Source organism: Lepidochelys olivacea (genome assembly GCF_965140295.1).
Source record: "Lepidochelys olivacea isolate rLepOli2 genome assembly, chromosome: 1".
Lineage (NCBI taxonomy): Eukaryota > Metazoa > Chordata > Testudines > Cheloniidae > Lepidochelys > Lepidochelys olivacea.
This window is the reverse complement of record NC_140411.1, coordinates 245,895,529-245,907,020: the sequence shown is the minus strand read 5'-3', so window position 1 is coordinate 245,907,020 and position 11,492 is coordinate 245,895,529. Positions and strand designations below refer to the sequence as shown.

At 36.9% G+C, this 11,492-nt stretch overlaps 1 protein-coding gene across 1 annotated transcript in view; it reads right to left on the bottom strand.

Annotated features, from left to right (window-relative positions):
• Positions 1-430: 430 nt before the first annotated feature.
• Positions 431-11,492, bottom strand: part of RESF1 (retroelement silencing factor 1) — a 54,833-nt gene continuing 43,771 nt past the window's right edge. Inside the window, 5 exon segments of the mRNA XM_084623542.1 lie at positions 431-1,719; positions 1,722-1,835; positions 2,476-2,550; positions 3,319-9,147; positions 9,888-9,967. Of these exon segments, the coding sequence (XP_084479668.1) occupies positions 1,694-1,719; positions 1,722-1,835; positions 2,476-2,550; positions 3,319-9,100 (5,997 nt within the window). The 5' untranslated portion in view covers positions 9,101-9,147; positions 9,888-9,967 and the 3' untranslated portion in view covers positions 431-1,693.

The window sequence follows — 11,492 nt, the reverse complement described above, 5'->3', positions numbered from 1 at the left end:
TCTTCTGAGTGTTGGTGCCAATTCATGACCAACTCATCTATGGGCTTCTTCCCCAGGCAAAGAAAGAGAAAAAAATGCCAAACAAGAAAGATGATCCTGAATGTCACCAATCTGTTGTTCAGATGCAGAAGCTCAGGACCAAATCCCACCCTCAGTTACATCTATGCAACCTTTAAGGAAATCAGAGTTGAACACTAACTAAGGGCATTCTCTGGTACTTAATTTTGCGTTGCCTTTAAAATAGTCTTTTTGAGCAATTTTAAGAAATAAATTTTCATACAATTTTTGGTCTCCTTCAGTATCCGTTCAGCTCGTTAAAAAAATTCAGACAGCTACAATTAACAGCAATCAGTAAATGAGAAAAATAACCTGGCGGGGAAATACCAAAACGTAATGCTCAAAATAAGTTTATTTAATATATGAAAAAGGTTCAGTTAATTATCCACACTGGCTATATTTTCAGTATAAAGGTTTAAACATGTAAAAAATCAAATGCCAAAAATTCTGAAAAAATACAATTAAATTCAAAATTCTGAACATTGTAAGCAAAAGGAACAAAAAACAACAATGAATATAATCCATCAGTGTGTGTGTAGTTTTAAACATTAGCTAATGTAGCTTAGAAACATAGAAATCCACTTTATTCACTTTAACCAGTGACTGTAATAGCTTAGACAACATGAATTCAAACTTCCTAGAATTTAACTACTGCTCCTTTTCTTTCAAATATAAAGAAAGTAGGAGAAAATTACCCTAAATTAAGGATGAAAAGCATCAGCTGGTCATCAACTTGCAGTACAAAGTTAAGATAAGGAATTAGTGATTAAGGGCTAATCTACACTACTGCGCTACACTCTGGTGAATATGCGCTACGGTGACAGGAGAGTGCTCTCCTGTCAGCATAATTACTCCACCTCAGTAAGAGGTGGAAGATATGTTGCTAGGAGTGCATCTCCCGCCAATACAGCACTAGCCTGGACAGTGCTTAGGTCGCTGTAACTTGCGTCACTTAGGGGGTGGCTTTTTCACACCCCTGAGTGATGTAAGTTACATTGACTTAAACTGTAGTGTAGACAAGCCCTTATATTTTCTAACAAGTTTTATAAAGTTCAGTTTAGTAAAACTGAGTAGCAGCATAAATACTTCATGGTATCCCTTGATCAGTATGCTCAGGTTCAGTTACTTTGTTACATTGTACACTGTAAGTATGTAAAAAAATACTAACATCTCACCCTTCCCCCCTACCCGGCCTCAAATAAGAAAGCCTTGTTAAAAACAGAACTAATTAGAACAGCATAAATAGAAGATATTATGTAATGCTTAGGAATCTACCATTGATCCCTTTGCACTGGTCATATTATTTCCATTGCCAGCAATGGAAAGTCTCTGAGGAGAGGAGATTTTCCAGAACCAGAAAGTAAAGCAGTTGATCTATTGATAAAACAACAATCTCGATGGTTTAAATGCTCTTGAGATTTTGCTAGCTTCAATTAAAGCCTGTAGTTTGAAAAAGAAAAAAATATCAAATATATTTGAAAAGGGATAACATTTTTAACACCAACATTTTCAGCATAAGATCTTATTTGCTTAACAAAAAACAAATGTATAGTGAAGATCAGCAACACACAAATTTAGTTCGCACAAATGCATTTTTGTTGGTTTATGACTAAAGACGACCTATTTTGAACAGCTATCATCTAGGCTTCTGCTTCTTTTTGCCAGATACATTTTCCTGTAGGTCTGAAACATTGCTTTCGAGTCTTTGACTGGAACATGAAGAGCCTCATTTCCTTCCAGGATTTCCATTGCCGCATCAAGTGGAATATTATCATCAACTGAAAGACAGATATGAAGTCAGTTACACTGAAAGTCACTGCTGTTCTTTTTGCAGATACAGACTAACACGGATGCTACTCTGAAACCTGAATACTGAACATTCATCACTTACTTATAAATTTCAGCAAGCTACGTTTTACCTTTTAAAATAAAGTGACATACAAACACAAATATTTATGAGCATTTTACCTGTGTGGTATTTAAGACCATCCACTGTGAAAACAACAATTACATAACCTGATTTACTAAACAATCTAGCATTTAATTCCTTTCCCCACAACCATTTTTAATACTGAATTGTAACTGCAAGAAGAAGTGTGGACAAAAAGGTTTAGGCCTTGTCTACACTATGGAATTATAACAAAATATTCCCACCGATGCTACCGTGGGTTCAGCTGCATCCAGCTGGAGCTGAAATGTAGATGAAGCTTCACAAGCCATTACCACTTTATTAGGACAGTAGATCTCCAGAAAGCACCAGAGCCACATCTGCATTCAGACTCCCATTAGTGCAGCTGAACTAGTGGTAGCACCAGCGATAATATTTTGCTAAAATGTCTTAGCGTACATTAACAGTTTTTGAAGCCAAGCAAACAGTATTTGATATTTATTCCAAAATGAATAATCAAGTCATTTCACCTTGAGCTGTTCCTTCAGTTTTTCTTTGCTTCATTGGGATGTAATTTAACCAATCTTCCTTTTTGCTTTTGACCCCTGAAAATTAAAAAAAGATAAAAAATTGAAGGGAGGGATAAATCGTACAATCACCACTAATTCTTACCTCTCACGTTATAAGCACACAGCCAGGCATAACAGGAGAGCCAGTAAGTGTTTAGTCTTAAATTGTTCTATATAGCTTATTGGCTATTTATAGCAGGGGTGGGCGCAGCTGGCGAGCCACATGTGGCTCTTTTACAGTTAGAGTGCAGCTTGCAGATCCCCCCAAATCCCCACTCCATTCTTCACTTACCAGACTGGGAGGCGGGAGAGCTCAGTGCTTGTGCCCTGCAGCAGGGTGATTGGGTGAGGGGCTTTTCCCTGGGGAGGGGGTCTCAGGACTTCAGCCCTGCAAGATGCGTCTGTCAGGGCTTCAGCAAGAGTGGGGCTGAAACTCTGAGCCCCAGCTGGCGCACCTGGCTCTAGAACTTTTGAAGATTATTGTATGCGGCTCAGAGGGACAGTAAGTTCGGCCACCCTGATTTATAGTTTTGTATAATATGAAATCTAAAAGACTGGAATTTCTACTGTTTTACTTAACTTCACAGGAGAACAATAAATCCTAAAATTATATTAAATTCCCTTTCCCCACCGTCAAAAAAAATACCGAGGGTATGTGGTTTTAAGCCCAATACCAGCAACAAACTGCTCTTGGCTTTGCATCACAACATTCAACCTAATTTTTGCCTCATTTCATATGCAATACCCCACGTTATTGTTTATATGGTTTCACAGAAAAGGAGAAAACTTTAATTTATACTGCACCTGCCACAAGGGATGTGTCTCTTTCAGAGGAGTGTGCAATATCCAAACTCTCTCCATCAGTGGCTGTATTTCTGAACAGTATCTCTGGACACAATTTAAACTCAAGCATTTGTGGTCTGTGTAATTTATCCTCTTCTGAAGGTGAGCTATCAGTTTTCCAGTCCTGGCGGGGCTCTGGAACTTTATTCAACGATTTTATATGCCATACAGGTTTGGCAGGTGATGTGTCTAGTTTTGTCAGACAAATGCTTTCTTGGGCAGTACGTATAAACGCAACTCTATTCAGATAGGTTTTTTGTTGTTCTCTTTGAAGAAAAATTTTCAGTCTACTAGTTTTTCTATTTAAATACTGTGGATTTTTTTCAGAATGTTTCTCTCTGTTCTGAACATCCAGGTCTTTCTCTCTGCCAGAAAAGTAGGTTTTAGACTTTTTAGAAGGGCGCCCTTTTTTGTCTTGTGGTTTGGGGATATAATTATGATTTGCTAAGAAGTTTTTATATTTCCAGACATTTTCTTCTTTCGATGTCGCAGACTTCTCAAAATATGCCACATCAGTTGTTTGTTTATTATATCCCGCATGTTCAAAAGTGTTTGTTTCATATTTGATTCTTTCACTTTCCAATGTTGGTTTTTTTGAGTCTCTCTTCCCAATCATATTTTCTTTCCGTTTTCGTCTGTATAAACGTTCCTGTGAAGGTAGGACATTTATAGATTTATGCTGAGAATATTCATACTTTCTTGAGCTTGCATTTGGGGATTTTCTTGTGGCTCCATGATTATCCGACTTATGTTTTATTTCTGTTGACAATTTTGTCTTCTCTTTAATTTGTATGTTCTTGCTAAATGTGTAATTATGTCTCTTAACTCTGTGTGCTTCACCTGCACTCTGTTCAAGCTTTTTATATTTATGTTCTTCATATATTTTAGTTTGTTTGACCTCAATGGTCTCTGAAATTTTTGAATTGTGGACATGTGTATTGGATTTCATGGCCAAGCCTTCTGTTTGATCTTTTTCAAAAGATTCCATCTTACAAACTTTTTCTTTTTGTTTAGTTGATATTATAGAGTGTTCTACATTTGTGTGATGGACCTTTCCTGAAGCAAATTCCTCCCTTGTGCATTTCTGAGAATCTGTTTCAGTAGTCCAAACCTCTTTCCCTGAAGAGGGAGTTAATACATGGAGTTGCAACTCTCCCCTCCACTGGCCATTTATTCTTTTGAATTTATCAATTTCTCTTTCCTCAGAAGGATGAAAAAATCTGATTATTTCTTGGTGTGCTTTAGCAGATTCGTTACTTACTTTTAGCTTAATATCTTTGTTTGTTGTAGAGTTTGGGGCATATTTTCTATCTTTGTCTACTGTGGGAAGATTTTTGCTTGTATCATGTAATTTGACAGGAAGCTGCAGGTTGTTTTCCACTATACAGTTAGTCTTTGTTATGCGACCGGTTCTACTTGTCATTTCCTGTCTCCCTTTAAAGCCAGTGTTTTCAGATTCTAAACACAGATACTCACCATCCTGTTTCTCTGAAGTAACATCCTCTCGAGATTTGCATGAGCACCCTGGCACTGCATAAACTGCAGCTAACCAACCCATTAAACAACAATATGTAAATTTTTTCTCTTGTTTTGGGGTTGTGATTTCCTGTGTATTCTTTTCCCTCTCCATGCCTAGATTCCGATCTGGCTGGATATGGCTTTCTAAAGTCTCTCTTTCTGATGAACTGATTTCCAGTTGTTGATTTTCAGTGTTTTCCACCATGACTTTGTTACAGGATTGGTGACTATGTTCAGGGAACAGTTCTTTCATTTGCTCCGAATTTAGTATTGTGATTTTTATTTGGTCTATTGGGTCTGTAGGATCACAGCTTTTGCTATTAGCTTGAGTTCCTTTTTCAACTTGATTCTCTGTTGGCTCAATCACAGAATCTTCATTTTTAGTTAGCTCTCTCATCAGTACATCTGCACCTTCAATCCCATAAGGAAACTCTTTTAAAAGTTCAGTCAGCTGATCATTTAGAAAGGTTACAGGTACTGCTCTATTACCACTAATCCCATCATCCACTGTATTTTCACCTTCACTGGATATATGTTCTTGTGTATTTTCTTCCTTTGCGGTAGAATAGACATCTGTTTCACCTATTACATTAAATGACAGGTCTTGTTTGTTTCTGATCAACTCCTGGTTAACATCAACAATGTTCTCTCCATTCCTGGAAACTATATTTTGTACCATTTTTTGTTCCGAGCTACAAATAGTTTTAGAAGTGTCTTCATTTTTTTCTTCCTCCAAACTGCTTACATTTACATCATCCAAAATCCTTTTATTACACTGCTTTGTATCACATGAAAACGTCTCTAAACTTGGTACTCCTAATGACTTTGTTGTGGAAACAGATTTAGACAGTTTTTTTTGCAATGGCAGAAGCCTCTCCCCCTCAAACACATTGGTTTGCATTTCAGATTCTCCTTTAGAAGTGTCCAATTGTTGTTCTTTATGCTTTGTATTAGAGGTATTTTCTTCTAACAAGGCACCATTTTTCGTTAAATGCATCAAAGGGACAGAACTGAACATACTGGCTATTTGTGAATTATAAGATGCATCACTTTCAACAAGTGAACATACACTGGAAATCTGTAACATGTCATCCTCTGATACAATCGTGGTAGTGCCCCCCCTGGGTTCTACAAAGTCCTCACAATCTTTATTCTTTGTTAGATCTTCTTGAGACACTAGACTAGAACCATTTGTGCTTGTTTTGGGCAGAGAAGTTTTGTTTTGTAAACTGAGCTGCATATTAGCTTTTTTCACTTCTTGTGCAAACTGATCAGCTTTCCTTTTGTTTACATCATACGAGCAGTTTGAATTTACAGCATCTTTTACTATTTTGTTTCCATTAGCTGATTTGGTGTACTGCATATCTGAATCCACTTTCTGTATTGGAATACATTTGTCTGATAGTAAGTAAGTAGCTTCCACTATCTCTTTATTGGTATTTGCCACTACAGAAACATCTTTTTGTTTATCTTCTTGTAGGCTACACACACTACCTCCTTCAATCACTGGATAAATTATTTCAGCAGAAAATGTTGAACTTTTTTCTTGATGTTCACTTGAAGTTCTCTCTTTAGAAAGTATCAAAGGAGAAACTACAGCAACTTGGGGTTCAGAACCCTTGATCAAATTGGAACCCAGCGTATCATGTTTTTGCCCAGCAGAAGGAGTTGTGGAAGACAGAGTTGTTTCATTTGTACTTATTGTAACTTTATTTAGGTCATCTTTAGCTACTGCAGTTTGGTTGTTTTCCAAGATACGACACGTACTCTGATCATGAAATCCTACATCAGATGATGAAATCAGATTTGACTCTATGCTTTTATTTGACTGACTATACTGAACATCCAGAGATTCTGAAGGACACTTTCTCCACAAAGCAAGACATGCTGCTATCTCTTCCATAGAAGTAGTACAGCTGTTAATTTTAGAAAATGAGTTTCCAGTAACAACTGGTGGTGGTGTATTCTCAGGTAAACCATTAGTTACACCTAGTTCAGCTGTTTCTGAAGCAAGAGGATTTATGTGAGAAGTACTGAGTATCTTCTCATTGTTCAAAGTTTTGGTGTTCTCTGTTGGCTGAGAACAAATGCCTTTAGAGTGCTGATCCAATTTAGGACATGCAGATATGGAATACTGCACGGTCTCTACAGCACCTTTTGCTTCTCTTTTGCTGGCCAGTGAACTTCCTCCTGAGAGTGTTAAATTTGAAGTTATTTTTTCATTCTGAAGGAGGCTAGGCATTTTATTAGCAAGAGCATCAGACTTTTTTTCTTGCAAAATACTCACGCTGCTTAGAACAGAGTGGAGAAGCGAAGCTTCCCCAGTGCTAACCGATATATTTTTTGGTAGGACTCTGTCAGAGCTACTAAGTTTGGTAAAACCCGAAGTGTTTTCAGTGCATTTCATGGTCTCTTGAGTAGGACCTGCAGCTGGTGCATTCTTTGGGCCTAATACTGAATTTTTCTCAAGATTATTTAAATGAACTGGGAGTTTATCCTGATAGGCAATCAAAACAGAGCTTGAAGCAGAATTTCCTTGGTTAATCCAACGACTATTCTGAGTCTTACCTAATCCTTCACTGCCAGCGTTGGTAACGTTTTTGTCGTTTCTTTCTTCAAGTGAAGACTGACGAAATGGCAGTTGTTGACTCTTCATTCCCACTGTACCAGAGTGTGAAAATGTTTCAGTCTGACTGGCCACATGTGGAAAAAGTTTAAGGTTAGTGTTTTGATTATGTGGAGGAAGGTCACAAGTCATTTTATTATGTTCTGAAGATGCCAAGAGTTTTTGTTTTATTAAAAAAACCCTTTCAAGTATTGCATATTTTTTTTTAATGTCCAACAATTTCTGAGCTTCCACAGCCAGACTCTCTTTTGTTACTTTCAATCTACCATCTGTTGATGAAATAGTTTTAGAATTATCGGGCAAATCTGTTGAACCACTCATTGGGCTTTCTTGTACTGAAGCTATTTTATTCGGTGGCTCAGAAGGAACTGTCACAACTTCTTGCATGCTGTTAAAATACCTTTCTAAAATGTATGTTGAAGGCTTAGCGGGCTCATTAAAAGACTGATTTGCTGTCATATTTCCACTTAAATTATATACATTTCCAGTTCCCTGACTGGTTTCTCTAGACTCTAGTTTCTGCCAGTGCTGTTGTACATCTTTAATGTAAGAAACATTACTTTGATCTGACATAGGTTTCTGCTGGTTTTGGATTTGTTCATTAGATATACTTGGAACTACCTGTTGAAGACCTGTCAAAGATTGTGCTGTAGCTCTACAATCATAACTAGAAGGATAGTGTGGAGGATTTCCATTATGATCTTCAGAGCCAATTTGTGCCGATGCATACTGTTGCGATTGTACACCTATTGCAGTGTTTGGACTTGATGAATGTGTATCCTGAAATGTAGTGCTTGAACAGTGTACTTGTTGCTGGAGATGTTGTGTAGGCAAAGCAAAAGCCAAAGAGTTCTGTTGAGAATTTACACACTCATTTGATGACTGATTAATAGGTACTGTAGTACATTGTTGAGAAGATGCAGGCCCATTCAAGTTATATTGTAGTACCCATTCTACTGGCTGTTCCTGTGAAGAAGTATTGCATGCTTGGTTACCTTTATAAAACATCACAGTTCTTGTAAAATCAGGTTGTGCTATTTGAGGCTGTATAGGATAGGCATTTGTGGTCACATACTGATTCTGTGGCTTCTGAGGTATACTCTGTATATTGTTTGCAGGGTTTGTTTGTGTTGATGCAGGAGCTATTCTTGATTGGGAAAAAACATGCATGTTGGACACAGAGTTTGGCCAAAGATTTAGAGTAGTCTCTACTGGCACATGTGTAGCCTGTTTAGGGACATGCTGCCTGATTTGTACACGTGAAGGTGGATGCCTCTCAAATGAACGTTGTGAGGTAACAAAAACTCCACCAGCGACAGATTCTTTTGGAAATGCTTGCTGCAATGTTTTGTATCCCTCAGTATTTTGAAAAGGCAATCGATTTGTAACCATGTTCATGTTGTTAGACTGCAGAAATACTGTCTGGTTACTTCCAGGATAAGTACAAGCATTCTGAGTAGAGTACGTGCTTGTCTGAGGGAAAGCACATGCATTAGAAAACATGTGAGAAAAATGAATTCCTTGACTTTGCAAACTATTTTGACACTGCAAGTTATTCTGATTAGCAGCGTTTTGGGGTGGTCTTACATTCCAGTCCATCCTGTCTTGGTGTTGCTTTTATTTCTGTTGAGTTTAAATTCAGAATTCTAAAAAGAAGTCAAAATATTAATTATATTTATGCCAATAAATGTTTTTATTCTAACTTCCAAACATCCACTAACAGAACTGTTTGAATGAAATGAAGTTGCTAGATAAAACTTCACTTATGAGACATAATACTGATATCAAAAATCCCAAATGCTAAAAAGTATGTTAAAGTTCTTTCCCAGAATATAAATATGTTATGAAAAATGGTCACAGCATATGAATTTGGATTTTTATATTTATTTTCACTCTTTTTGCTTAAACAGGGAAATGTATGCAATAATAGGCTAAAATAAGCAACAAGTAAAAACAGTTGAACTCAAACACTTACAAAGCATAATGTCAACTCAAGGACTAATAAAACATAAAACATTTTATAAAAACAAGGCTTCCCTTTGAAAAGTCCGTGATATACAGAGAAGCAGACTTCCAAATATGAAAAAAAAATGGAAAAGAAAATCATTTGTAGTTAAAAGATTTCCCCTCAAATGTGTGTCCTATTTTTCTCCAGTTCTATTGGAGATGTAATTTCACCCTCCTTGCAGTTAGGGGCAGCCACTAATTTCTGTATGCAAAGTTGTAAAATTCAGTATCATCAGTTTGACACTCTTAACTACAAAGTATAAATACACCTCTTCCTTTCTTAATATTGTTTGTCAACATTAACTTATTCAATAGCCAGAAGGAATGGAGTCAAGCACATATATGACATCAAGAGAAAACAGTAATTTGTAAAATTTACATTTGATAAAGGGCTTTGGTGTCCAAAATTTCTGTTTCATATAGATATTTCAGATACCCAATATCACGCCATAAAGTTTCCTGAAAATCAGAGAAAAAAAACATATTTGCTTTCAAGATCTGAATTAAATAACTACTGGACTGCTCAAGCATTTGTATACATTTCAAGAAAGATGACTAAATAATTTTAAAGACTAAAATACCAATTAATATAGCAAGTTGCAAGACAATTGATAGACTATACAAACTAATAAAAACTAAGCAGCTACAGAGATTGTACTCAAAAAATTCCTAAAAAATGAGATAAGAGCAAACTATAGTCGTTGGTACTAGTAAGAAGAAATTTATGAATTAAAACGGTAGTATGAATCTCTCAAATGACTATGGGGTAGAATTAAGGCTGTTTGTAAACTGTACTCTCAACCTTAAAATTTTGTCTACATTTTTTTTTTTTTTTTTAAAATAAAGCAAATTATACTAGTCTCCAAACAAAGGGCACTTATGTTCTTATTTAGGAGAAAGCATTATTTTCCTGACTTTCTGAGGTTTGCAGGAGAGGAGCCAATTTCGTGCAGATGTTAGAAAGCACACAATAAAGGAGCTTCCCCAGAGCATCAACTCTCTGGGAAACCTTCCACAGTTCACGGTTTCCTCCTTCCCTCAATCCTTTGTAACAAGCCTTTAGGAAGGTCACTGAGGAGCTCCCATAATCCCATTCTGTGAATCTCAGAATGTTCTTTAGGGGTGCCAATCAATCCCTCCTCTTCCATGCAAGCCCAAGACAGCTTATTTCCCTTTCTAAACTAGAACAGGAGAGTCATTCAAGAGCCCATCTGGGGCTTGTATCTTTTTTGGCTGTTTCAGATCTGCCAATCCCAAAGTGACTCCCAGATGGTGAGGTTGTTTGTACCCCAACAAGCCTTTAAAGTTCCTTCAGTTCCAGACGAGTTTAAGGGGGCAACTGCTTCAATTAAACTCCTAAAAAGCACTGCATGGAGGGGTTTACAAATATCCTGAAAAGCCTCCATAAATCAGTAAGAGGAGTGAAATAATTCCCGGGCCTTCTTTCTCCACTACTCCCTCCTATAGCTGCATACTCATCCTGCCCACTCCACCGCCCCATCACCACCAAAACCTGCTAAAGTGGACCACTTGCTGGCCATTTAGAGCCATAAAGAGGAAGGGAAGCCCAGCGAGCTTGGAACAGGCAGAAAAGTTATAACTAGATAAATCCCCGGCTAGATGAATACAATTAGTTTAATTGCTTACTTTAAGAGGCCTCTCACAAAGAGCTATAGAGATGAACTTAAAAAAAATTAAAGGAAGACAGTTTTCCAGCAGACCTATCATCTTTTGATATCTTATTTTAAATCTATTGGAGCAGACAAGCCATTCTGATATTACTATTTAAAATCTTAATAACTTACCAAATTAGTATTTAATTGACCCGTCTGTATACTCATTAAAGTCATTGGTAAAACTCCCATTGACTTCAGTGAATGCAGAATCAGGCAATCATCTCCACTGAATGAATCTAATAAATTAAATTTTAGACTTTTTCCTTCCTCCACCACTCTTTAAAAGCGACCAGAAGTTTGAGATATTT